Below are 27,072 nucleotides of genomic sequence, written 5' to 3'. Positions count from 1 at the left end.
AGATTATCAGTGATGCATTTGCATGTGCTTGAAGCTGCATAGAGGAACACACAGAGCCCTGTTTCATGTAGACAAAAGAAGTTTGTACGTGCATTGATATATGGCAATATATTTCCAAGCCAGAGTAGTGAGTGTAAGGCCTCCTTCAAGCCACTTACCATCCTGACTTGAAAATATATCACCATTCCTTAAGTGCCACTAGCTCAAAATCCTGAAACTACCCCCCTAACACTACTGTTGACCTCATCTCCACCAAATGGACTGCAGCCGTTCAAGAAGACAGCTCAACACCATCTTCTCAAGAGCATCAAGGGTCAGGTAATAAACGCTGGCCAGCCACTGATGCCCACATCCCATTAGAGAATTTAAAAAATTGTACCTATTACATTTTGAAAGAAAGAACTCATGAAAATGGGGTGGCACTGTGGCTCAGTGGTTAGCATTGCAGCCTCACAGTGCTAAGGATCCGGGTTCAATTCCAGCCTCGGGCGACTGTCTGTGTGGAGTTTGCATGTTCTCCCTGTGTCTGCGTGGGTTTCCTCCAGGTGCTCCAGTTTCCTCCCACAGTCCAAAGATGTGCAGGCTAGGTGGATTGGCCATGACAAATTGCCCATAGTGTTCAGGGGTGTGTGGGTTATAAGGGGATGGGTCTGGGTGGGATGCTTCAAGGGGCAGTGTGGGCTTGTTGGCCGAAGGGCCTGTTCCACACTGTAGGGAATCTAGTCTTAAAAAAAAAACTGCCAATCTCAGCAACATGGCAACACCCTGAACAATCAGAGACTACCTGCTGCATCTCCAAACTAATGATAGCCCAAGCAATTAGCACCCTTCTCTCATGCTGTCTGAATTGGTGTTCTTTTTTAAAGTCAGTTTCTTGTATCCTCATCCTGATGGGTGCCAAGAAGCTGTGGATTTGTGTCTCCTTTTAACCATTTATACCAACGTATATCTGGAGGGTGCAATGGCATAGTGGCAATGTCACTGGGCTAGTAACCCAAGATTAATGTTCTGGTACATGGGTTCAAATCCCACATTCAGATTTGCATTCAATAAAAATTTCAAGTAAAATGTTAGCCCTGTGGTGACCAGGTAACCCAATTTGGATTTAAAGTTAGTTTCGGTAATGATACGACAACCATCCTCAATTGTCATGAAAACCCACCTGATTAACTAATGTCCTTCAAAGAAGGAAATCTGCCATCCCTACCTGCTCTGGCCTATATGTGATTCCAGGCCCAAAGCAATGTAGTTGATTCTTAATTGCCCTATGGGCAATTAGGAATGGGCAAAAAATGCTGGTCTAGCCAATGATACCTTCAACCTATGAACAATTTCTTTTTTAAAAGTATGAAGTAGCCAGGAAATCCAGAGTCTGGGAAGATGAGTGGGAAAGAGATAAGAGTCTGCAGTTATTTTTAATGCATGGGATATAGGTGTCACTGGTAAGGTCAGCATTTATGTCCTTCCTTTAGGTTCTTCACCCAGAGCGTTGTGAGCGCAAGGAATACTTTGCCAGTAGTAGTCGTGGAAGCTGAGTCATTAGTGACATTTAAGCGACTGCTGGACATGCACATGGACAGCAGTGAATTGAGGGGAATGTAGGTTAGGTTATTTTATTTTTGGATTAGGATTAATCCACGGCACAACATCGTGGGCCGAAGGGCACCCATCAGGATGAGGATACAAGAAACTGACTTTAAAAATGGAACACCAATTTAGACAGCATGAGAGAAGGGTGCTAATTGCTTGGGCTATCATTGGTTTGGAGAGGCAGCAGGTTGGCAAATCTTAGTCCCCAGCAGGGACTTTTGTATGTTCTATGTTCTACCCTTGAATTGAGTAACTCAATAACTATTCTATTACTGACGGCAGTTAAGAGTCACCCCTATTGCTGAGGACTTGGAGTCACATGTAAGCCAGACCAGGTAAAGATGGCAGATTTCCTTCCCTTAATGGCATGAGTAAACTAGGTGGGGCTTTTTGAATGACAATTGAGCATAGATTTTGTGCCATTAATTAAACTAGTTTTCAAATCCAAATTAATTAATTGAATTTTAAGTGCCACTGTGTTGTAGTGGTGGGATTTGAGCCCATGTTCTGAGAAGATAAGCAGAGAGCTGTGGCTTGCTAGCCCAGTGATATTATCACCACATTACAATCTCTTCCCAGCACCTTCTTAAAAGACATTCATTTCAGATATTTTCCAATCCTGATGATGTGTCCTTATTTTGAAATGTTTATTCTGTTTTTCTGTCTGTCTCTGATGCATTATGTGTTCTCTGGCACACTGTAAGGGTGGCACGATGACTCAGTGGTTAGCGCTGCTACCTCACAGTGCCAGGGATCCAGGTTTGATTCCACCATTGGGCGACTGTCTATGTGCAGTTTGCACATTCTCCCCATGTCTGCATGGACTTCCTCTGGGTACTCCAGTTTCCTCCCACAGTCCAAAGATGTACAGGTTACGTGGATTGGCCATGCTAAATTACCCACAATGTCCAGGGATGTGCAGGCTAGGTGGGTAAGCTCTTGGAAACAGAGGGTTACAGGGATAGAGTAAGGAACTTGGTCTGGGTGGGATGCTGTTCGGAAGGTTGGTGTATACTTGATGGGCCAAATGGCCTGCTTCCACACTGTAGGGATTCTATATTTCCACCAGACTTTGGCCATGATTTAAAAAGAAATCCCTTATGCCGTTATGGGGATGGGGTGTGTTTGTCTTTCGAGGGTTGGTGCCAACTCAGTGGACTGAATGGCCCCTTTCTGCACTGTAGGGATTCCGTTCTGTCTTTCATTGAGACTTCTGGTGTTGAGGCATTATATATTTGAGGCATTTGTGTTGAATTTTCAGTTGTATTTGTTTGGCAGCTAAAGTTAAATCTAATGAGATTGTGATCACTACAACAGTCAGAGGTAGTACCAGGTGGACACTATCGCAGAAAACCCTCAAAGCAGGCACAGAGATATAGCTAAAACAGGAGGAGTGAGACTGAGGTGTAGGGGCAGACAAAGATGTGATGGATAGACAGCGCACAAACAAAAAAGGAGAGAGTATGGGAACTTAGGAGTTTAGGCAGAAGAAATGAGAAATGATCTGTGAAAATGTTGAGCTGTACTAAGCAATGGAGCAAGACAAATGTTCTCTCATTCCCAGAAACTAATCAGGGATGTTAGTAGATCAATTTGTTATTTCAGAGAGAAAGAGAGATAGAAATAGTGAGGGGGGTGTGGAGAGAGGGAAAATAGAGGGCAAAAGTAAAAAAGAAAGGGTGGTGGGGGAGTGTCAGAAAGAGAGTAAATAAAGAGATGGAGGGAGAAGGAAAGAAAGAGGAGAACAAAACACCAGGGGTTTAAGTCATGGCAAAAAAAAGAGAGGAAAAGAAGGAGTGGCCCTGAGAGAAGGAAAGAGATGGTGAGAAGTAGAAAAAGAGAGATGGGTGGTGGTTACAGAGTCGAGAGAAAAAGGTGGAAGGAAAGAAAGAGAGAAGAGGAAAATGAGAGAGGGCAAGAGGTGAGGGGAGAGAGAGAGAGAGAGAGAAGGAGGAAGTAAGAGGATAGAGCCGGGTAAGCGACGGATAGGAAGAGAAGAAGGGTTAAGGAAGAGAGAGAGAAAGGTGGGATCAGGTTGGAGAAGATTAAAGCAGAAATGCACGGAAGTAAGAGGTAAGTGTTAGGTGAGAGAGAGGATACAGGTGAGACAGAGAGCAGGAGGAAGTGAGAGGGTGAGGTCAGGTGAGAGAGGGATAGAAAGAGAAGACAGTGAAAAAAGAGACCAGTCAGAAGGAGGGAAAACTGAGGGAAATAAAGAAAGAGATGGTAGAGCATTGATTGAGAATGAGAAAGGAACAGAGAGAAAGAGAAAATGAATTGGAACAAGACAAGAGGTGAGGAACTGGTCAGAAAGGATGTGTATAGCCAAACGCAGTTGAGATGATGAAAGTCACTGACCTAGCAACAAGCAAGAATATGAGATGATACCACATGCTCTACACTATTAACTCAGAGCATGCTGTAAGCTCAGAGGGTCTGAGCTCTGCTACAGCCAGCTTCAAATTAATTCATGCTTTCATTCATAAACCCATTACCTCACCTTACTTCAATACATAAATTCATTTACAAACCTATGTCATTAATTATCAATGGATACACTTCCAAATTCATGTGCACATCTAGAAATCAATTTGAAAACTTTTGAATTAATTTGCAAATGTCTGAAGCTATCGTACATTAAGAAATTGATTTATTAATTAGTTTGCACATTAATTGCATTCACAGTTCCTTAATGTGATGATGATAATGGCCTGTATCTCCCAGGTTTCGCATCAGACAGGAAACTGAGAGGGGTTGGCTATTTAGAACCGAGATAAGGGAAAACTTGTGAATCTTTGGAATTAAACTGTGGATGCTCAATCATCAGGTCCATTCAAGATTAAGATATGTTTTTGGGAATAAAGGAATTTGAGGATAATGGACACAGAGGTAGCAAAGAGGAATGGATGTAGAAGTTCAACCATTATCTTATTGAATGGTGGGACAGCCTTGCAGGCTGAATAGCCTAATCTTGCCCGTATTTCTGACATGATTACAAGAAGTAAAGAGAAATGGGGCAAGCAACAATATAAAGAGATTTTTGTGTCATTGTTTCTCAGGCAGGACATGAACCCAGGGACCTTCTGACTGACAGACCTATCCGTGATGTCATGCTGACAACACACAATAACATACAGCCCATTTAATGAAAAAAAGATAGGGTTTGTAGCAGAACACAATTTAGCTGTGTTTAGGAAGTAGATTTGCGATATTGTTAGCAATGCAAAGAAAGACATTTGTGAAGCCAGGCGGAAAGCTGTTAAGGTGCATGTGGAAAACTGTTAGGACCATTTGTGATGGGATGACTGAATTCTGGAAACCAGGAAGCTGTGTGGAGCTAAGTGGCAAAAGGTATCCAGGCAATATGCCTCCTTTGCATTTTCTGGAAGTTACTTATATGCAGAGACCGGTCCTCTGCGAGCAAAGAGAATATTTTCTAGGCATTATGTCTTTTCTAAAGAAAAAATGTGGAGGACAGCAGTTCCCTCTGAGTTTTTGCCTGAGGCAATACCGTAACCTCAGCCAACTTGCCAACAAATCAGTGCCTTTTCTCATGCAAAGTAAATTGTTGCTCCCTTTGAAATTTGGTCTTTTTGTAGTGACATGGACGGCACCTGTTACAGCTCAACAAAACAAGCGAGAGTCATTTGCTTGTTCATGTTCTCAAGATAATTCTTTGACCAAGAAGTCAACCTGTCTGGCTTAAAATTTGAACCAAGTTTGGCAGTTATCTGTCAGTCACCATTAACAGGTGCATTCCCCATGGCAATACTCTACCAGCCAGAGACCACTTGCCAATCAATCAGCATTCTCCTCTCATGTTTCCCTTTAATTTGGTATTCTTGGAAATTGTATTTATGAGTGCAAGATCAATAATTTCAACATAATGTGCCTTTTCTTAGATATACTCAAATTTGATATTCATGGGTCCATACTGATGAGTGCCAAATGAAAAACTTCAAAAGCATGTCCATCTGACAACGCGCATCTATCAAACATGTTTAACAGACTGTGGAAGAGATGGATGCAAAATTTAGGCAGAACAGTTAGAGAGAAACAGGCCCCTTTCTGGGCTCTCTGCTCTAAGATAGTCCATAAATCCTGCCTCTCCGAACAATCTTTCCCTCTCCTGCCCTAATAACTGTTTATGAGTCTCGTTTGAAATCTTGGTTGATTAGGCTCTTGCACAGAAGCAATGCTTTGATCTGTGTGGAAGTTTGTACTGTAAAGGAAGCGGAAATAATAGCCCTGACCATATCACAACAATGGGTTCCTAATGTGGGTTTGTCAGAGGGAATGATTGAAGAGGAACCTTGACTGATAGTCACTAAGAATGTGGTCACCCTGACCTTTGGCATGCTGTACCCTAAGTCCATCTTAATTGGTGCAGTGTTAATTAGGCCAACTTTAAGACGGTGTAGCAATTGTTTTATCAAATCAACCAGGGAAAGTGCTATAGTTCCAGTGCACTGGGGACAATGCTGATGAGAATGTTACAAAGGAGAGAGCGCACGATCAAAGACTTTGAGCACAACTGAAAGCAATGTGATATAATTCATTTATATAGTGTTTTTTGTGATCTTAGTACATTCTCAAGCAATTTAAAGCTGATGAGATACTTTTGAAATGTAATCAGTGTCCTGGTGTAGGAAACATGAGAAACAATTCTGTTAAGAAGGCATACAGTGTTTTAGCTTTTACTAATAGAGGGATCGAGTTCCGGAGCCATGAGGTTATACTGCAGCTTTACGAAACTCTGGTGCAGCCGCACTTAGAGTATTGCGTACAGTTCTGGTCACCGCATTATGAGAAGGATGTGGAAGCTTTGGAAAGGGTGCAGAGGCGATTTACCAGGATGTTGCGTGGTCTGGAGGGAAGGTCTTACGAGGAAAGGCTGAGGGACTTGAGGCTGTTTTCGTTAGAGAGAAGAAGGTTGAGAGGTGACTCAATTGAAACATATAAAATAAGCAGAGGGTTAGATAGGGTGGATAGGGAGAGCCTTTTTCCTAGGATGGTGACGGCGAGCACGAGGGGGCATAGCTTTAAATTGAGGGGTGAAAGATATAGGACAGATGTCAGAGGTAGTTTCTTTACTCAGAGAGTAGTAAGGGAATGGAACGCTTTGCCTGCAACAGTAGTAGATTCGCCAACTTTAGGTACGTTTAAGTCGTCATTGGACAAGTATATGGACATACATGGAATAGTGTAGGTTAGATGGGCTTGAGATCGGTATGGCAGGTCGGCACAACATCGAGGGCCGAAGGGCTTGTACTGTACTGTAATGTTCTATGTTCTATGTTCAATTTGCGTACAGGAAGCTCCACAAATAGGAATGTGATTCTAAACAGACAATCTGCTTCAGCAATGGTAGTTCAGAGATAAGTGTTGGCATCATGTTCTCTTTCCAAATAGCACCATGGAATCTTCTACACCCACCCAAAAAGGCAGAGAGTGCCTCTGTTTAACTTCTCGCCTGAAGTTCTGCACTTCTGACCGTGTAGCACTCCCTCTGTACAAGACTGGAGTGTCCACATTGATTCTCCCCACAGCCCATCTCAAGGCCAGTCACGAACAAGATAATGGGGCCAATTCACTTTGGTCCCCGACAGAGGCAGTTACATTTAAGTATTGTTCAGCCCCAGTTTATGTTCAGCCTTCAATGCGTTTCTCTCTACCTATGCACCTAATGTCACAGAATCTCTGGATATTTAATGATCCCAACTTAAATGCAGTCTCCTGGGAATTGCTGTCACGCCAATCAGCTGACAGCTGTAGATGGCAAGAGTTCAGTAAAGCTTCACATGTCACTGGTTGTCAGAGCTCGTTCGTTCTTACATTATGAAGCTCCGTAATGCCATACTCCTGGGTTGCCAGAGGCAACAGTAATGGACTAATCCTTATTGTTCACCTCCAAGGTAATTTTTCAGTGGAATGTGCTGTTCAAAAGCTTTGCAATGATACCATGACAGACACACTCAAGTAGCTGAGAGTTTGCAAAAGTGGGTTGGTATAATAGTAGACGAATAATTAGAGGGAAAGTGCAGCCACTTTACATTAGTGCGTCAAGTGCCCAAGGTGGTTGCAAGATATTTGCATAAGTGGAAAAGCTCTGACATATCTCTCTCCCTCTCTTGCTGTTTTCATTCTCTACTCTTAATTTGAATTCCAGATTCCTGGAGTCTATGAGACATCTCGCTGTGTTTTTGCTGTTAACTCTGGTCTTCACAGCCCAGTGGAAGACTTTGTTTCACCTGTTCATATCCGCTGTAGCTTCAGGTGCATTGCAGTGGGAACATTTGAACTGCATCCTAAAGTGTCAAATTCACATCCTTGAGTTTAAGTGCCTTCTTGTCTCTGTACTATCCTCTTATTCTATGACCACCTTCAAGCAGCCCCTTCCTGTAGCAGCATAGGAAACAGAGTAGAGAGTGGTGGGCATGTGGAGTGGACTGCCGGCAGTGGCAGTGGAGTCAGATACTTTTGACACTTGTAAGTGACTCTTCGATAGGTACATGGAGGATAGTAAAACATAGGGTATGCAGGGTAGATTGATCTTAGTAGGATAATAGGTCAGCACAACATCGTGGTCTGAAGTGCCTGTACTGTTCAATGTTCTTTTTCTATGAAAGGCCTCGTGACTCTGAACTAGATCATGGCCAACATTCATGCCAGCACTATCGCCCCTGGAGAGCTTCAATATTTAACTTAGAAAATAGATACAGGAGTAGGCCATTCAGCCCTTTGAGCCTGCACTAGCATTCAGTATGATCATGGCTGGTGGTGCAATTTCGGTATCCCACTACCACAAGGGCCATGTCCAGCTCCCTCTTGAATATAGCTAACAAACTGGCCCCAACCACTTTCTATAGTAGAAAATTCCACAGGTTCACAACTCTCCGAGTAAAGAAATGCTTCCTCGTCTCAATCCTGAATGACTTATCCCGTATTCTTAGACTGCGACCCCTAGTTCTGGACTTCCTCAACATTTGGGACATTCTTTCCCGCATCTAGCCTGCCCAGTCTCATCAGGCTTTTACATGTTTCTATGAGATAACCCCTCATTTTTCTAAATTCCAGTGAGTACAAGCCCAGTCAATCCAGTCTTTGTTCATATGTCAGTCCTGCCATCCTGGGAATCAGTCTGGTGAACCTTTGATGGATTCTCTCAATAGCAAGAATATCCTTCCCCAGACGAGGAGACCAAAACTGCACACAATACTCAAGGTGTTGCCTCACCAAGGCCCTGTATAACTGCAGCAAGAAATTTAGAAGACTGTTGATCTCTATCTTGAATGTCCTCAATCATTGACCCTCCATGGCTCTGTGGGGAATTCCAATGGTTCACCACCCTCTTAGGAGAAAAGTCTTCCTCACCTCAGTGCTCAAGCTCAGAGGGGTTTGCTCCTGGTTCTTGTTCTTAAGCTTATGATTGCCACATTTAGAAAGACTCTAATTCAACAGCCCAGCAGCTAGTTTATCAGTTCTTCCGGTCTTGTCTCTTATCTCTCTAGCCCTCAACATTTTTGTAGGGTAATGGGGATAAATATCTAAATGAAAATGATGGACATGCTGATGTAACTCTGACAAATAGTCACGTGTGTGATACTTGAAGAAGAAAGGAAGGGTAGAAATGTACAAGAGAGCCACGGTAAGTATTCTGTATATTAGAACGTAAATAGAGTTTACAGCACCGACAGACAGTCAGACAGCAGTCATATTCAATAAGGGAAGGACAAAGATACAGCAGACTCAGAATTGGAACAGTCCATCTAGAGCTAACTGAACTTGGTCAACCAGAGAGAATAAGTTTAAGGTGAGGAGCAACAAGTTTAGAGGAGATGTGGGAAGGAAATTTTTTCACCCAGAGAGTGGCAGAAATATGGAACATGCGGCTTGAGAGGGTGGTGAAGGGTGGTACTCTCAACGTTTAAGGAGCATCTGGATGAGCATTTAAAATGCCAGGGTAGAGTGGGCTATTGACAAAGTACAGGGAAGCGGGGTTAGTGTAGTTTGGTGATTGTTGGTTAGAACAAACATAGTGGGCCAAAGGACCTGTTTCTATGCTGTATGACGTTTTGGTCATACCAAATGGTGAAGCAGGCTCAAGGGGCTGAATTGCCTACTCACTAATTTACTTACTGCTCCTAGTTCTTCTATTATGTTCTGACCTCAGGACGTGTGATGTACAAACCCATGGTGGGCACAATGCATGATGGCAGAACAATGTCCATAGAGACAGGAGCTGGAACACAAGTCAGTTTTTACATGAGCTGATATATACAGATTCAGGTTTCCTTGCTGACTACCTTTCTTTTCGAACATAGTATACAGTAACAAACCAAGAATATCAACTTCATAGAGCTGAAATCTCTCTCTTCTTTTGCTGTTCCCACTTTTGACCCACCTCTGCTCTGTCCGTTGCATTAGTGGTCACTAACAGTGGATGTGAAAAGTCCAAAACCTTCCACAATTGAACCTGCCCTAACTTACTGCACAGGCCATGAGCTCACCACTGTGCCTGTGAGCTGGCCTAATTCAGCAGTCATGTAAGATGCAGGATGCTTGGATTTTTAGAAATGACACGTGACACAACATTGCTGTACAGTTTTATGAGGTAAAAGCTGTGAGAATACAAACTGAAACCAAAACCTTGACTGCAAATCTGTGCACTGTTAGCACCCAACAAAAGGAAGGTCAGACCTAAGGACAGGAAGTGAATGATCATAGTGTACAATAGGGAGAGTATCTGGTTCTGAGCCAGAGGCACTGGATTCGAGCCCCAGTCCAGGACTTGTTGGCCAAAGAAGGTGCATTCATAAAATAGGTCCAGTGTCAGCGTACAAATTTTCAAGAGAGCACATTAATGACAGGTAGTAAGAGCAGGAAAAATGGTTAGCATGGGATGGGAGGAGCGTTGGAGGCTGTAGCATCACTAGGCAGAGCTCTGGGCTACAACATGTTTATAAAAGTGGATATAGCAACAGTTCCCTGAGTGAACTGGGCAGAATGCTAAGCAACCCCTCTGCTCCAAAGATGGTTCCATGGGAGGAACGTAGAACATTTGTGTGAGTTCTCCTGTTTTCCTGCCACCCCACTCCACCCTTGCCCAATAATTTTGGTGCAACCTCCAAGGAGGCGATGCAGACAGCTGATATCATTCTGCCAAACGGAGGTTAAATCATTGATAATCAACCTGGGAATTGTCTCTGTTCTCAACAGTGGGCCAGAACTCCAATTAGAATCTTGAATACGAATCAAAGCCTCCAAAAGCACAGTCCTACTTCAGTGTTATCACCGATTCATAGTCAGACATGAAGCTTCTGTTAGAGTCATCAAGCCAACCAAGGTGAGAAGAGGTCGATCAAACTGTAACTAACCCATGCTGCACCTGTCCTGGGATAGTGTGGTGGAAACAATGCAGAACAATCTTTACTTTCAATTTAAAAGAGTATGGGAAGCTTTACTGTGGATCTGAACCTGTGTTGACCCTGTTCTGGGGGTGATTAATGGGGACAATGTCAAGAAGGCTTTCCTTTCTGTCTACTTTCATTTTAAAAAGTACAGGGAGCTTTACTTTCGATCTAAAACTATGCCCTATCCTGGGAGTGTTTGGAGTGGACACTGTAGAGAAAGCTTTACCTTCCATTTAAAAGAGTAGAAGCAACTTTATTCTGTATCTGGTAGCATGCCTTCATATCTGGGAGTATGTGATGGGAACAGTGTGCATGAATCTTTACTCTGTATCGAACCCCGTGTTATCCCTGTCTTGGCCATGTATGATAGGGACAGTGTAGAGGTAGCTTTACTTTCCATTTACATTTAGTTTGAAAGATTAGAGGAGGCTTTACTTTGTCTCTAATCCCAAACTGTATTTGCCCTTGGAATTAAGAAATGATTATCTTTTACACTTTCCACAGCAGTTTTCAAGTGTGTAATTGGTTTTGTTTCTTTGGCAGGTGTAACAACCGTACACAGTGTGTGGTGGTGGCAGGTTCTGACGTCTTCCCTGACCCCTGCCCAGGGACCTACAAGTATCTGGAGATCCAGTATGAGTGTGTCCCCTACAGTAAGTAGCAGCTCCCATTCTAATTTCACCCTCACGGACCACTGCCCTTTGTGAAGAGCTTGTTTGTTCATTGTTGTTCTTGCCATGGAGATTGCCCCTGAATCCGGGGCGCACTCTCCTGATCGTAACGACTGTGTATTGTGCTGAGGGGCACAGACGTCACATCTTGGGCCTGTCCTTCGATTGGTTTCAGCAGGCATTGTCTGTCCGTCTCTGACTTCCCTTTCAGACGTTCGCTCAGTGTTGAATCCAGCCAATCACAGCCCTGTCGCCAAGCCGTGAGTCAAATGACTGGCGCGGCTGGTCATTCGCTGCTAACCCTTTCCTTCTAACCCTGCTGACAGCTTCTTTTCAAGGCGTCTTCCTCGTTCCTCCTTTTTTCTCCCTCTTTTGTTTTTCTCCCCGCAGCGCAGTGAGAAGAGGACGCCAACATCTTTATGAGCAGCTTTTCCACACATCTAAGTTTGTTCATTTTTGCAAAGTTGGGGGAGGGGTGGCGTGGGCAGTGCAGGGGAAATAGGTTCTTGTAGCTCTCGATATTCTCTAAACAACCTGTTCAGAGAGGATGTTACCATGCACTTCTGGAGCAGGAGGGACTTGAACCCAGGCGTCCTGGCCCAGACGTCTGGACACAGCCACTGCTCACAAGAGCCCTTTTCTCATGTTTTCTATAGCAGCAACAAATGATAGCATCCATTAGATCACACTATTTAGACTGCTGCTTCACAGCGCCAGGTTTGATTCCACCCATGGGGTGACTGTCTGTGTGGAGTTTGCACATTGTCCCTGTGTCTGCGTGGGCTTCCACCATGTGTTTGGGTTTCCTCCTACAGTCCAAAGATGTGCAGGTTAGGTGGATTGGCCATGGGAAATTGCCCTGTAAAGACCAAGGATGTGCAGGGTAGATGGATTAGCCTCGGGAAATGCATGTTACAGGGTTTGGGTGGGTCGGAGGTAGGGAGGTGCATCTGGGTAGAATGCTGTTTAGAGGGTTGGTGCAGCTGCAATGGGCCAAGTAGCCTCAATCCTCACTGTGGGGAGTCTGTGAGATCAAAGGATCTGCATCTTCTGACATCTGACAGCATGTGTCACAGAGTCTGGTACAGCCCTCACTCCATGCACCCTCTCCCAATCCCAGTTCAGGTCATAGATTCTGATAGATGAGAGGGTGCACATCTATTATCCACACTCAGTCCCGTGTCATGTTTGAATCTGTTGGATGGTCTTCAGGGAGAATAACTTGCCCCAAGACTGTGACAGTTCCCAGTTCTCTTCGCTCTTTGCATCTCTCATTCTGGTGTGTTCAGCTGTCTGACCCATGACCCTGCAGGTCAGTTCTGTCTTGAGACCCTTCACCATCTCCAATTCACTGGTAGGGTCCTCACTGGGATAGTTCAGGGCTGCTCCACTCCTGGAGAGTAGCCACAGATATGTTTTTGATTTAACTTGTTCAGAGATGTTCTTATATATCTGTGGAGCTGGTAAGACCTGTCTCCAGAGCTCTGGGCACTACCACTGCTCCACAAGACTATATCAGGCTGCAGACCAAATCCCCCCTCAAATCAGATATCAGGTTCTGGTAAATGGTCATCCCTTCTTCTACCACACCCTCCTAGGCAGCACAGTGGCTCAATGGTTAACACTGCTGCCTCGCAGTGCCAGGGACCCAAGATCGTTTCCAGCCTTGGGTGACTGTCTGTTTGAAGTTTGCACATTATCCCCGTGCATTGGTTTTCCTCTCGGTGCTCTGGTTTCCTCCCACAGCTCAAAGATGTGCAGGTTAAGCAGATTGGCCGTGCTAAATTGCCCATAGTGTCCAGGAATGCATAGGTTATGTGAAGTAACCGTGAGAAATGCAGGGTTACAGGGATAGCGATGGTAAAGGGCTAATTGTGGGTGAGTTGCTCTTTGGCAGGTTGGTGCAGACACAATGGCATGCTTTCAATCTTGCCCTTACTACAGACAGAGAAGGTTTGAGACAGGAAGGTGTCTGTTGGGACGGAGTAGAGACTCTTGAGGTACATGGGGATATAGACTATTGCAGGTACCCCCATCAAATTTAATGGTCAGAGATCTCAAAAAGACTTGAACACAGAGGGAACGCTACTGATATATAAAACTCCAGCACAACCCCGGATCAAAGTTTCATTTTGAACGCCATACCTCAGGAATTATATCATAGATATTGATCTCCAAAGAGTGAGAACATGTAATGAGGTTTACATTGCCTGTTTTTAATGTAGATTTAGGTTAATATTTACCTGTGCTGAGATTACTCACCATAAGTTTGAACTAAGTTTTCCTGATATCCACTATACTGGCCTGGCAGGGGTGCAGCACAGTTCTATCTGATTCATTCCAGGAATAAAAGGGCTAAATTAGAAGGGCAGATTTTCCTTCTGAATTCATTCACACGCATAATGAGAGCCCCTGGGCAATTACGGATGATGGCATCCCTGTTAAACTGCCTTTTATTGGCCATCACTGTTTGCCCAGTGGGTAGTTAAGAAACGACCACATTGCTGCAGGTCTGGAGGAACATGGAGGCCAGACCAGGTAAGGATGAGATTCCTCCCCTGAATGACATTAGTGAACCAAATATTTACTCCCCCTGAAAGTCACCAGGTCACCCTGAATGTCATAATTCCAGATTGTTATTGAATTCAAATGCCATTATTTGCTGTAACAGAATTTGCACCTGGATCCCCAGAACATTCCCTGGGCCACTGCACAATGCCACTAGGCTATTGCATCTCTAGAGATTGCACATGTTCGGCTTGTATCGCCCTTAAGTACAGAAAATAAGGTGCACGAGCTGGTTAACAGCATTGAGGAAGCAGATGTAGAGAAACTCTTGCCTCTATTTGGAGCAGGGTAAAGACCAGAACAGGGAGGGGAATAACCTCAGAATGAAGCCCAGTCCAGGGGTTGTCAAGAAGTACCTCTTCACCCAAGGAGTAGTGAAAATATAGGACTTACTGTTACCGCCGTGACTCCCACAATAACAACTGAGCCTGGGAGGCGATCAAAAACTTCAAAGCTGAGCTTAATTGACTTATTTTGGGTTAAGTGAATCAGAGTTGGATGAATGAAGTTGAAATACAGATAAGCCACGGTCAGATCAAACATGCATGAGCAAGGGACTCAGAGCCCTTCATCATGACCTAAAACCTGCAAGCAACTTGTGCCAAATGTTCTCCAAAGGGTTCCAGGCCTACCACATTCCTGAGCTCAAAGTAGAATATTGATGACCCCATCTTGCCACTGTCCAACTCTACTATCTCCCCACTTATATCACCTCCTCAAACCCCTACGCTTCTCCACCCAAATTCCAGCTAGGGACATTCCGGAGAGTCTCAAACAGAACTTTGTTAAGGGATACATTTTGACTTTCTCAGATTCTGATTGGGGTGTTTAAAATTTATAAGGAACCAACAATGAGGATGATCTGAAAAGGTCTGAAGGAATCATTTCCCCTGGAGGAATCCAGAACAATCCCAGGAGGGTACCATTAGATCTGGTCTGTTCAGCTCTTTTTCCTGTGAAGGGTCAGGGAAGATCTAAAACCGTCATGTCCAAACTGCTGATGGAAAGTGGCTGGGAGCATTTAAAGTGTTGAAAATGGAGACCAATGGATTTTTATTAGGAATTGAAAGAAGGGATGTGGTGCAAAAACACTTAATGCAGGAATGTGGTTGTCATATTATAATTTCACCAGATTAATAATCCAGAGGCCTTACGAATGCTGTGGGAACAAAAGTTCAAAACCCACCACAGCAAGTGGTTGTTATCCAAATTCAATTAAAATCCCGGAATTTGGAGCTAATTTCAGCAATGGCAGCCAAAACAACTATCATTGAATGATCTGGTTTACTTAAGCCATTTAGGGAATGAAATTTCCTTTCTTTACTCAATCTGGCCTACATGTGACTCCAGACCCACAGCAACATGCATAGGAAATAAGAGTAGGCCCCTGCTTTATCACTCAACTGTACCAGGTTGATCTCCTACATCAGTACCATTTTCCCACAGTGTCGTAACATCTAATCTGGTTCACTAATGTCCTTCAGGGAAGGAAATCTGCCATCCTTACCCGATCTGGCCTACATGGCAAATGGGACTAGATTTATTTAGGATAACTGGTCAGCATGGATGAGTTGTATTGAAGGGCCTGTTTCCATGCTGTCTATCTCTATGACTCTCTTATGTAACTCCAGACCCATAGCAATGGGATTGACTCTTGACTGCCCTCTGAAATGACTCGGCAAGCCACTCAGTTTGAGGGCAGATCTCGATGAGTGGCAAATATTGGCCAAATTGCTGACGCCCTCATCCTATAAAAGATTGACTATATTTTAATCAAATAACCAGACAGGGCTGAAGATTTGCTCCTTCGTGTTTTGGATCAGCACGTTGGCTCAGTGGTTAGCACAGCTGCTTCACAGTGCCAGGGAGCTTGGTTCAGTTCTACCCCTCAGTTGACTGTTTGTGTGGAGTTTGCATGTGCTCCATGTGCTTCCAAACGGGTGAGATGTGAAAGATCTGTCAATCTGCTTTCACCTGTTTTACAGAAGTGTGCAAATTGTAGATTTAACCCATCTGCACCTCAGGGCAGGTCGGGCAGACTCCGAAAACTTCCACAATGTGGCTGGTAAACTTTTACAAAGTGACCCAGACACCTCTTAGTTTTCAGCTGTTTTGGTGCCTCCTTCAGTCCCCAGCAACAGTGCTGCCTCTGATATCATTTCTACAGCTTCCACAATGGGACTGCTACCAAACGGGAGAGAATTAGCAACCCTGCCCGCTGCCCATCCTGGGGTGAATACGCTTGGGGCATTGCAAGCTAGATGCTGGCTGCCTACCTCTGCCTTTGAAGTATCAAGGTGTAATCCAGTTGGTAGCACTCATGCCTCTGAGGTAAAGAGTCCAGTGACTGAAGATGTTCATTCAGGCCAAACAGTGCTGCACATTGCTGAGGGAGTGCCACACTGTTGGAGGTGTGGGAAGTGTCAGAACAAGAATATGAGGTTCCCATGACATCTTTTCTCCCTGCTGACCTGGTTAATAGCTAACAGATTATCTGGCTGCTGTCCTATTGCAACTTGCAGGATTTTGCTGTGCACAAATTGTTCACTCCCGTTCCTACATTATAGCAATGACTAAACTTCAGTAGTACTTTACCACTAGTGGAAAATGCCATATTAAATTTAAGTTCACAGATGGATTGAAGAAATTGGGATTGTTCTCTTTGGAGAGAAGCAGACTGAGAGGAGATTTGAGAGAGATTTTCACAATCATGAGCGGCCTAATAGAGTGTAGATAGGGAGAAACTGTTCCCACTCATAAAAGGAATAAGAAATGATGTGCAAACGGAGGAAGGGTGAAGTGAGGAAAATCTTTTTCACACAGCAGGCAGTCAGGGTTTGGAATGCACTGCTTGGAAATCTGGTGGAGGCAGGATCAATTGGGGCATTCTCAGGGGGCATTGGATGATTATTTCGATAGACATAAGGAGATGTCCGAAAGGCAGGAGATTGGCACCATTTAGTGAGCTAGAGCAGGTAGACATGATGGACCAAATGGCCTCCTCTTGCGCTGTAACAATTCTATGAAGTGTTTGCTGTCCTGAATGTAAGCTGACAGTGGCGATATTCCACCTCATCAAACCTGCAATCCTTTCACTCCTGGTTCAATTGAATCACAAACAACTAAGCAGAAAGGGAGCTGGAGAGGCAGAGAAGTTGATGGAAGGGAATTCTAAATTCGGGGAAGCTGTAGGAATGGTTATCAAGGATAGGTCAGAGGGAATGGAGAAGGCTGGGTTTATTTGTCCCCCAACACTAGGAGAGTACTTCCTGCACAAGCTCAGTTGCCATCTCAGTTTCAACTGTTGCATTACGAGCTGTGTCTAGCTGGCTTGACACAGACTAACATAAAATTCAAGTTATCACTTCTTATATTCGTGCAATCCTTAACCAATTGCAAGTTTTTTATGTCTCATCTATAATTAGTTATCAACTGTGCCTCTTACTGTGACAATTTAGTAAACAATGAAGATATATAATCAGAAAATGTCAGTAAGTGAAGTTTCTAAAGTACAACAATTTCAAAGAAGTATTGATAATATTTAGCTTAAGGACACTGTATCAGTGAAAACCATTAATTAAGCAAGTAATTTGAAAATCAGTAAGAATAAATTCACTACTTTGCGTGAGATATTAACCTTTATTCCTTAAATTGGATATCCCAAAAGCCATTGACAGAGTTAACCAGCTGCATGAAATCTCCCTGACCAAATACAAAACATAAATAGGTTAATTTCAAGAGTCTGGTTATGTGGGACAAGCCTGAAGCTTGCAGGAAATGGATAGAGATCAAAACAAACTGGCTGGAACGGGGTTATTTGGAAATCCAGCAGCAGGTTAACTAAAATGACAAAGAAATCTTGATCACTTGGGTCAATGGGCTGAGGAGTGGCAGATGGAGTTTAATTTGAATAAATGTGAAATATTGCATTTTGGTAATGCAAACAAGGACAGGACCTATACAATTAATTGCAGGACCCTGATTAGTGTTGTAGAGAGACCTAAGAGTTCAGATATAATTCTTTGAAATTTGCATCACAGGTGGACGGGGTGGTTAAGAAAGCATTTGTCACATTTGTCTTGATTGCTCAGACCTGTGAGTGTGGGAACTGGAGCGTGATGTTGAGATTGTACAGGACGTTGCTGAGGGCTGTTCTGGAGTACTGTATATAGTTCTGGTCACCTTGCAGTAGGAAAGGTATTATTAAACTGGAAAGGGTTCAGAAAATATTTACCAGGATGTTGCCGGGAGTAGAAGGCTTAAGATATAAAAATAGACTGGAAAGACTGGGAAGATTTTGACTGGAATGTAGGAGTTTGAGGGGTGACCCTGTTGAGATTTATAAATTCAGGAATGGCATTGGTAAGGTGAATGATGAAGGTCTTTTTTCTAAGGGTGAAGAGTTCAAATCTGGGTGTAATACTTTTAAGGTGAGAGGAGAAAGATTTAAGAGGGACATGAGGGCAATCCTTTCAGGTAGAGAGTGGTTCATAATGCTCACGGTGACTCAGTGGTTAGCACTGCAGCCTCACAGTGCCAGGGACCCAGGTTCGATTCCACCTGCAGGTGACTGTCTGTGTGGAGTTTGCACATTCTCCCCATGTCTGCGTGCGTTTCCTCCGGGTGCTCCGGTTTCCTCCCACAGTCCAAAGATGTGCAGGCTACGTGGGTAGGCTGTGCTAAATTACCCATAGTGTTCAGGGGTGTCTAGATTAAGTGGGTTATAGTGTGGTGGGTCTGGATGGGAATCTCCGAGGGTCAGTGTGGACTTGTTAGGCTGAAGGGCTGTAGGAGTTTTATGATCTATTATTCACTCCGTGAGAACACCATTCTTTTATGATATATGGAATGAAATGCCAGAGAAAGTGGTGGGTGCAGGTACGATTGTAATGTTTAAAAGATAAATTCATGAATACGAAACGTTTGGAGAGAATTGGGCCAAGTGCAAGCAGGTGGGACTAGTTTAGTTTGGGAACATGGTTGGGATGGACTGATTGGATTAAAGGATCTGTTTCCATACTGTATGATTCTATATCCAGAAATACACCAGGAATGGTGAGATGCACATACAAGCATCCAGTTTCCAATCGGGCAGCAGGACTCACTGTGAATGCAGAGGGTGCTATTTGGGGTGTTGAATAGATAAATGATGATGAGTGGTGGGAGTAGAGGGATATAAGCACATGGAAGAGATGGTTAGAGTGAAAAAGGCTTATGTGTTCACACACAGGCAAGCAAGAATGAGGAAAAGCAATGTAAAATCAATGATATGGGCATGTCAGAGTAGAGAGGGCTAAAAGGAATTAAAGTTTGCATAGATCATTCAACGCAGTGGAACTGACTGCGAAGCCAGGGCATTGGGAATCCTAGGGTTTATTATTTTGGATTTAACACCAGTGCTGTGTTTTGGAGTTCAATACTCTGAGCAATGCACACTAATCATGCACAACTGAATGTGCATTAAATAGCTGGAAGATCCATGCCCATGCCAGCTCTGTCATTAAAGAGATTGTCAACTACTTATAAATTGATTTTTGACTGTTTCAACCTGGTTGTTGCTACAATTGTACACATATTGCTTTCTTGCCTTTGTTACGTTTGAAATACCAATGGAAAATGGTAAGCCAGAGTTGAAGTGAAAGGCTGCTGCACAATCCCGTTGCTCCCAGGTTGTGGGAACACTGGTAGGCATTGCTCTTGGAATACCATGAGCGGCAGGAATGCAGAGCAGCACAAGGTGTTGGAAGATACAGGAATGGAGAGTATCAATAACCTATATTAACCCGTTTCTCTTCCTGGAACGATTTATTAAACAATGAAGGTATCTCATCTGGAAATGACGGTAAATGAGATTTCTGACATCCCATGATCCCAGAAAAGAATTGATCGTATTAGTTAATTTAAGGACACTATAAACAAAAAAAATCCAAAAAACTAATTTCAAAATACTTCAAAGAAAACCTACTACCTCTCGTGAGACATTAACCTATGTCCCTTAGAATCTTCTTGAGAGCGTACTTATGAAATGCTAACAGGGTTAGACAGGTAGATGCAGGAGGGATGGTCCTGATGACCAGGGAGTTCAGAACCAAGGATGGCAGTCTTAGGATAAAGGGGTAGACCTTTAAGACTGAGATGAGGAGAAATCTGTTCACCCAGAGAGTGATGAGAACATAAATTCATCATAAATAGGGACAGACAGAGGCCATTCAGCCCTTTGAGACTACTCCATCATTCATCAGGACCATGGCCAATCTGACATTCCTCATGTCTACCTTCCTGCCTTTGCCCCAGAACCTATGATAACCAGACTGGCGAAGAATCAGTCTATCACAGCTTTAAGGCTACACCAATATACACCTGCATTATTCTCTGCCACAGAAAGCTGTTGAGGCAAAACATTGAAGATTTTGAAGAAAGATTTAGAAATGCTTCCTAGGGCTAACAGATTCAAAGGGTGTGGGGAGAAAGCAGAAACAGGGGACTGAGTTGGATGATCATACTGAATGACAGCACAGGCTCAAATGGTCTAATGGCCTGTTCCTGCTCCTATTTTCTGTGTTTCCGTCCATGGCAGCCAAGGGTGTTCAGGGAGCAGTTCCAGCAGCAGAGTGAGGAACAGGGTGTGGATGCCCCCCACTGAAGTCAAACAGCATGCTGCAACTTCAAAGCAGGACTTGTCAGTGGCTGCAGAGGTTTTGATTTGCTTTGATGTTGCCACATGTACCAAGATACATTGAAGCATGTTTTCAGCCACTCAGAGATAGCAAGAACTGCAGATGCTGGACTCAGAGTCAATATAGTGTGGAGCTGGAAGAACACAGCAGTTTAGGCAGCATCATGGGAGCAGGATAGATGACATTTCAGGTCGGGACACTTTATTAGGTCCTCTATTGACCGTGCAGTGTGTTGTTTAGTGTACTATAAAGGCAAGTCGTGTCATACAAAGTGCATCAGGCTGGCAGAACAGTGTACAGAATATAGTGTTAAAGCCACAGAGAAGGTGCAGAGAGAGAGATGAACAGATGAATGCCTTTGCAGAAGTGAAGCAGACACAGTGAGCAGTTGACTTCACTTAGAACGTGGTGCAGGATGACTGCATTATCTTTATTCATGTTGCTATGTGGGTCCCACATGTCAACTCATAAGAAATTCCATTCCCTCAACTTACAATTGGTCTGCACCCATAGGTACTGAACCCTGCGGGTCATTGTCCTATACCCTGGCAACCATCAATGATACCTTTGCCTTGCATCAGTCCACCGTGCCATCTGCATTTGTACCACTGTGCCAGACCAGAAGTATCCTCCAATCACATGGCCCACAAATTCTGTGAGTAACCAGCACACATACACAACATGCTTACAATGAACGTCATGTTGCCACATGTTAAGGCAGACCATTGGTGTGCTGAAACCAGATACTGAATGCCCATCTGCTGCTGTGGCATATACCCATTCTGTTACTGGAGTGAATATTCTCACTAGATCCATTCCCGAGACCCATTCTGTCATGGATTGCCTGAATACTCCATTCTGGTCAATCATCTTCTTTATCTGGATCTGTCCTCTCCTGGACTCCAGAAATGTACTCCCTCACAGGCACAACTCCTGCTTCCACAAACAGTAGGCTTTTCCAGCCCACTTCTACTTTTGGATTTTTCTGAGCGCTAATCTTACTCGGTTGCATTGAGCAAACAGTACCTGTTGGATTATTGATACCTGCTCCCGGCTGTACTGAACTGTTAATGACACATTCTTCCTTATGAGCTCCCAAGACTTCCCTGAGCCTACACTAACCAGCACACTTCAACCACTGAAGGATTTTCCTGAGTTCTCACTACATTAAACCTGCAGCATTGTTAACAGTAGTTCTCCCTAGCCTGGAGACTGAATCTGCCTGTTCAACTTACTGTCTGTCCACATTGAACTCCTCTTCAGAGGCTCCAAATTGTCTGTGTGACCTATTGAAAATATTGCCATGAGTCCCTCCCCTGTTGCTGTGCAGAATTGAATGCAGCCGCAAGCCACCTCTTGGATTGATAAATTCGATAGATGTTATCAGTCTTAGATTTCTGACCTGCTCAGTACAAGTTAAAATAGATTAAAAAAAGAGGATTTCATCACACAATGTTGTCCCAGCCAGCCTCCTGCTTTCCACACTCTGCAAACACCAGCTCCTCCATCATTCTGCTTTCTATGTTCTGCTATATCTCTTTCACTCAGTGTGACACAGTTTGTATCTTGCTGAAGAGAGAGACATGGTTCTCAATCTGGTCATCTTGCATTCATCAGCACCCATGCAAGAATGGCAAATTTCAAAAGACCACAACAATTTATACTACTGCAGAGATGGTTGGGAAATTGACTTTTGTTGGCCAAGTTGTTGCCTTAGATAAAACAACATCTCCCCAAGCTCTTGGGTAATTTTAGACAAAAGACTGAAGGCTTGAATATGTTCCTTTTGTTTGCAGAGAATAGAACCTTGCAAATCGTCCCACTACCTGTTCCTATCCGATCATTATCCCAAATTAAGGCATTGACTAACTGGGAGCCAATGAAGGGTAGCAAACACAGGTCTGGTAGGTGAGAAGGACTTAGAGTCATAGAGATGTACAGCAAGGAAACAGATCCTTCAGTTCAACACGTTCACACCGATCAGATATCCTAAATTAATCTAGCCCCACTTGCCAGCATTTGGCCCAAATCCCTGTTAAATTCTTCCTATTTATGTATCCATCCAGATGCCTTTTAAATGTTGCAATTGTACCAGCCTCCACCACTTCTTGTGGCAGCTCATTTCATATATGGAACACTCTCTGCGTGAAAAAGTTGCCTTTAGGTCCCTTTCAAATCTTCCCACTCTCACCTTAAACCTATGCATTCTAGTTTTGGACTCCCCTACCCTGCGAAAAGACCTTGACTATTCACCCTGTCTTTGTCCCTGATGAACTTATAAACATAAGGTCACCCCTCAGCTTCCAACGCTCTACGGAAAATAGCCCCAGCCTATTCAACCTATCCCTATAGCTCAAACCCTGCAAACCTGGCAACATCCTTGTAATTCCTTTCTGAACCCTTTCAACGTCCCTCCTTAACAACATCCTTCCTATAGCAAGAGGACCAGAATTTAATGCAGTATTCCAAAAGGTTTTTGAATGACACATGCTTTCAAAGGATCACATTTAGAGACCAGGGAGGATTGCTAAATTGGGCAAATCTGGGCATAACGAAGGCATGGCTGAGAGTTTTGGCCACAGATGATCTGAGACAGGATGGACTCAATCTTACAAATCGGGTGTATGTGATGAAGGTGGAAATGGACAGTTTAAGTCGTGGTGCTGATACGTGGTGAGACACTCATCTTCACTCATCACAGAAGGACAGATGGGTTATCCAGGTTGAGAGCAGTCTGGCTGAGCAAACAGATGGCGGGGGTGGGGGATGGTGTTTGGAGCAAGTTATTAAAACAGTGCAATTTCTAACATTCAGTTGGAGGAAATATCTGCTCACCCAGGTCTGGATGTTAGGCAAGTGGTCTGACAATTTAGAGGAAGGCAAGAGGTCAAGAGAGGTGCTTGGGAGTTGGGGAATAGGTGGATAGAGAACTGTGAGTCATCTGATGTCAGCAGCACAATGGCTGTTAATCAATCTAGGACAATGGGCTTTTTATACCAGGACCTTTTGAACTCATATTTCATTCCCAGCTCTCTGTCAATGCACCTTCCTGCTAACTCACTGATTTTTTTCACAAGGAAGTCCCGTCCTCCCAGTTTTTGGGGTTCCCACTTCCCAGTTATCTCTTTGTAGAGAACAGCACTTGCATTTTTATAAAAGACAAGAAAAGGGGAAGGTCATTTGACTAATCAAGCCTATTCTTCAATTTAGTAGCTTGTGGCATTTTCTTCCCCAGTGTTTGTGTTGTAGCTCAAAGTTGGCATGCAATACCCCTTTGTGGGACATGCTCATGATATCCTCACTGTATCACAGCATGTGACCTGACGGTATAAATGTCTCAGATTACCACCGTAACTCAGGCCACTTGAGGCATGACATGCTGGTGGGAGTGTGTTACTGTTTGTAACAGAATAACTTAGTAATAGCCGAGATTCTGATGCGTCTGCGAATGTAATGTCTTCATAAATTGGCGAGCTGTGATAAATGGCTGTTGAATCTTCATATTACACATGCCCTAGATTCTTATGTTACGAAGGATAGCAGAAGCATTGCCGTATCAGGTAAAATAGTCTGGCCGCAGCAAAATTCATATCATCCAGCAGTAACGTTCCCTCTAATTTTCTTACCAACTGCGCATGCCAATGTAACCCATGCATGGCAGTGACTTCTGGAACCAGAAATCATTACCACAATCAGCAACGCCAATTGCCATGGAGGGAACATCAGGACAATGCGTGTGCGCAGTTCAGAGGAAAAGTTGCCTGGCAGTGGAGCAGGGCCATTGAGTATTTATTTTTTGAGATTGAGTGACAAAGGAGTCAAAGGATATGCAAACGCTAGATAGGAAAGAGGGAGGTCACAATCAGATCAGTGAAATCTTATCAAATGGCAGAGCAGATTAGAGGGACCAAGGGCCCACCCTGCTCCTAATTTGTATGTTCAGTCCTTCGCAACAAGGTCATAGTTGATGCTTCCTTCCTGCAATAGCAAAGTAAGAAATAGTGGTCAGACCATAAGAAATGGAACTTTTCACCACACGAAAATATCCCAAAACATTATCAAGCAGCATCAGAGGAGCAGGAAAGCTGACGTTTCGGGCCTAGACCCATTTCTGAAGAGGGGACCAGGCCCGAAACGTCAGCCTTCCTGCTCCTCTGATGCTGCTTGGCCTGCTGTGTTCATCCAGCTCTACACCTTGTTATCTCAGATTCTCCAGCATCTGCAGTTCCTACTAACTCTAAGACATTATCAAGTCAGTTTTTAAAGTGATATTATAGAAAAGGTGTGAGCAGTGAGATAACAACCAGATAATCTGTTTTTGTTTGTTGTGATTTTGCGTCAGTGATACTTATTGACGAAAAGACCTCAAACCACTCTCTGACATTCTTTGAAATGATTCAGTAAACTACCTTACATCCATCCTGGAGGGACAGAGGTCACAGGTTAATGTCTCATTTACAAAAACAGCATCTCCTACAGTGCAGCACTTTCTGAGGTGAATGTCTCCAGTGGCACTGTATTACCCTAGTGCCCCTGTGAGTAATTTCCCTGGTGTCAATGTCTGTATTTTTCCACTCCCAGTGTAGAGTTCCCACTGCTCACATTTGCTTCAGTGTCAGTGTGGGTAGTTCCCCAGTACCACTGTAAACATTTACTCTATTTCGACTGATATTTTCCCACTGGCAATGTGGGGATTTTCTCAGTGCTGGTGTGGGTATTTACAGTGTGGGTATTTTCTCAGTGCCAGTGTGGGTATTTACAGTGTGGGTATTTTCTCAGTGCCAATGTGGGTATTTACAGTGTGGGTATTTTCTCAGTGCCAGTGTGGGTCTTTACAGTGTGTGTATTTTCTCAGTGCCAGTATGGGGATTTACAGTGTGGGGATTTTCTCAGTGCCAGTGTGGGTGTTTACAGTGTGGGTATTTACAGTGTGGGGATTTTCTCAGTGCCAGTGTGGGTGTTTACAGTGTGGGTATTTACAGTGTGGGGATTTTCTCAGTGCCAGTGTGGGTATTTACAGTGTGGGTATTTTCTCAGTGCCAGTGTGGGGATTTACAGTGTGGGGATTTTCTCAGTGCCAGTGTGGAGATTTACAGTGTGGGGATTTTCTCAGTGCCAGTGTGGGTGTTTACAGTGTGGGTATTTTCTCAGTGCCAGTGTGGGTATTTACAGTGTGGGTATTTTCTCAGTGCCAGTGTGGGTGTTTACGGTGTGGGTATTTTCTCAGTGCCAGTGTGGGTATTTACAGTGTGGGTATTTTCTCAGTGCTAGTGTGGGTATTTACAGTGTGGGAATTTTCTCAGTGCCAGTGTGGGTATTTACAGTGTGGGTATTTTCTCAGTGCCAGTGTGGGTACTTACAGTGTGGGTATTTACAGTGTGGGTATTTTCTCAGTGCCAGTGTGGGTATTTACAGTGTGGGTATTTACAGTGTGGATATTTTCTCAGTGCTAGTGTGGGTATTTACAGTGTGGGTATTTTCTCAATGTTAGTGTGGGTATTTACAGTGTGGGTATTTTCTCAGTGCCAGTGTGGGTATTTACAGTGTGGGTATTTTTTCAGTGCTAGTGTGGGTATTTACAGTGTGGGTATTTACAGTGAGGGTATTTTCTCAGTGTTAGTGTGGGTATTTACAGTGTGGGTATTTTCTCAGTGCCAGTGTGGGTATTTACAGTGTGGGTATTTTCTCAATGTTAGTGTGGGTATTTACAGTGTGGGTATTTTTTCAGTGCTAGTGTGGGTATTTACAGTGAGGGTATTTTCTCAGTGTGAGTGTGGGTATTTACAGTGTGGGTATTTTCTCAGTGCCAGTGTGGGTATTTACATTGTGGGTATTTTCTCAGTGTGTGTGGGTATTTACAGTGTGGGTATTTTCTCAGTGCCAGTGTGGGTATTTACAGTGTGGGTATTTACAGTGTGGGTATTTTCTCAGTGCCAGTGTGGGTATTTACAGTGTGCGTATTTTCTCAGTGCCAGTGTGGGTATTTACAGTGTGGGTATTTACAGTGTGGATATTTTCTCAGTGCCAGTGTGGGTATTTACAGTGTGGGGATTTTCTCAGTGCCATTGTGAGTATTTACAGTGTGTGTATTTTCTCAGTGTTAGTGTGGGTATTTACAGTGTGGGTATTTTCTCAGTGCCAGTGGGGTATTTA

At 43.8% G+C, this 27,072-nt stretch overlaps 1 protein-coding gene across 7 annotated transcripts in view; it reads left to right on the top strand.

Annotated features, from left to right (window-relative positions):
• LOC125447480 (adhesion G protein-coupled receptor L1-like) overlaps positions 1-27,072 on the top strand; it is a 518,001-nt gene that overhangs the window by 298,376 nt on the left and 192,553 nt on the right. For all 7 annotated transcript variants that reach the window (XM_059639848.1, XM_059639853.1, XM_059639852.1 and 4 more), the window contains exon 5: positions 11,547-11,656. In XM_059639848.1, the coding sequence (XP_059495831.1) occupies positions 11,547-11,656 (110 nt within the window). The remainder of the gene's footprint in view (positions 1-11,546; positions 11,657-27,072) is intronic.

Source organism: Stegostoma tigrinum, chromosome 35, assembly GCF_030684315.1.
Source record: "Stegostoma tigrinum isolate sSteTig4 chromosome 35, sSteTig4.hap1, whole genome shotgun sequence".
In the NCBI taxonomy this organism is placed as follows: Eukaryota; Metazoa; Chordata; class Chondrichthyes; order Orectolobiformes; family Stegostomatidae; genus Stegostoma; species Stegostoma tigrinum.
Note: the sequence above shows the minus strand (reverse complement) of the source record. Positions and strands in the feature narration are given on the sequence as shown.